Source organism: Tigriopus californicus, chromosome 1, assembly GCF_007210705.1.
Source record: "Tigriopus californicus strain San Diego chromosome 1, Tcal_SD_v2.1, whole genome shotgun sequence".
Lineage (NCBI taxonomy): Eukaryota > Metazoa > Arthropoda > Copepoda > Harpacticoida > Harpacticidae > Tigriopus > Tigriopus californicus.
The window spans coordinates 1419453-1420972 of NC_081440.1; the positions used below are offsets into that span (position 1 = coordinate 1419453).

At 40.5% G+C, this 1520-nt stretch overlaps 1 protein-coding gene across 1 annotated transcript in view; it reads left to right on the top strand.

Annotated features, from left to right (window-relative positions):
• The first annotated feature begins 1257 nt into the window (after positions 1–1257).
• LOC131888788 (myosin heavy chain, muscle-like) overlaps positions 1258–1520 on the top strand; it is a 4668-nt gene continuing 4405 nt past the window's right edge. Inside the window, exon 1 of the mRNA XM_059237722.1 lies at positions 1258–1377. Coding sequence (XP_059093705.1) covers positions 1258–1377 — 120 coding nt within the window. The remainder of the gene's footprint in view (positions 1378–1520) is intronic.

Consider the following 1520-nt stretch of genomic DNA (forward strand, 5'->3'; position numbering starts at 1 on the left):
TGCATTTTGAGGACGACAAACCTTACAGCAAACTTGTACCAGGCATAGACTGAAATTATCATTTAATTCAGTGTCCTGGCTTATTTATGGTCCAGTTACAAGACACAAATTTTATCACATAAGTTCGAAAAGAAATTTGTTTTTGTTCTCAATGAAGCCTTTTGTGTTTCTAAACACTGGCAAGAGAAAAGAGCCGGAGGAATGCAAGAACTAGTGAAAAATGATTTTTCGTTCAAATAGAGTAACGATTTTAATTAACAGCAATGATTTTAATTGACAGTAATATATTGGTGTCACCTTATGGATTTGAATTGCACCAACTAGATGAGTTGAGTGGGCCTTGGATTGGTGGAAACAATGATCCAATACAAATTACCATTTAAGAAGGTATGAACCTAATTCAAAATCAAGTCGAGTCGAAAAAAATTCCATTCATGTGACAATAGATCAATGCAGGTGAGTCATTACCTCCCTTTTTCGAAAGGTTCAATTTGATGGAAATAGCGCAAGCCATAGAGTCATTATGTGGAGTCACTGTTTTCGCTCCTCTCTGACCAAATTTAGTTTGTTACAATTCTTCTTCATGAATTTATTTTTTTATTTTGGTACTGAAATCCCCATTTCAGTTTTTTGATCGAACTGTAGTTTGTTTTTAAATTGTTGATTGACAAATCTGACCCCCAAAGAAAAGAGCTAATTTGCTCTGTTTCTCATTGAAATTTCCTTGGTTCGGTCACGCTTGAGCGTGCACTGATGGCAAAAAGTTGGAGCAGGTTCCAAGTCCGAACTGTGAGACTGTGAGACTCGAATTGTTCTGCGAATCGCAGTTTTATCGACACATTGCGTGAAAATCTGTGTCGTATAACTGGATCAATAGTAGAGCGGCAGAACTGCACAGAAATGACATAGTTTTGAGTTTTGTAGGACAACTCACTCAATTGTTGAAAATTCAATTGAATTCAAGAGTGAGTGCAAGTGCAGGTTGGCTAAAATGTTTGTCATATTTCTCCCTCCTCAAAATGCTAAAAAAGAAGTGCTACCGCACTTCATTTTTCTCGAATGTCCTTTGCTTCATTTGCCCTATTCCAATACAACGGCACTACGGCAAAGTTGACACATGTGTCCTTGTTCGTGTGGCGAATCGAATTTTCAATTAGGCAAGAACTAACCAGTTCCATCCGTGAATCTTGGTTTCTGGGGCGTGATAACCATCCCCGGTGCCAAACAGTGATCTGAGGGGATTCCCCAAACAGAATGATGTATCCCGACTTCAAGAGCCGATACCAGATCTTGGGTCAAGATGAGATCACCAAGGCGGGTGACAACAAGAGCGGTGTCTATGCTCTCTTGGACAAGGTTGAATTCTCTCGCGATAAAGTATCGTCTCGGACACACCAAGGTGTTCTTCAGGGCTGGTGCTTTGGCCGCTCTTGAAGAGCGAGCGCGACACCATTGTCTTGAAAGCTGGTCCGAATGGATGCAAGGTCAATGCTTTGGTATGATCCGCCAGGAAGGACTAT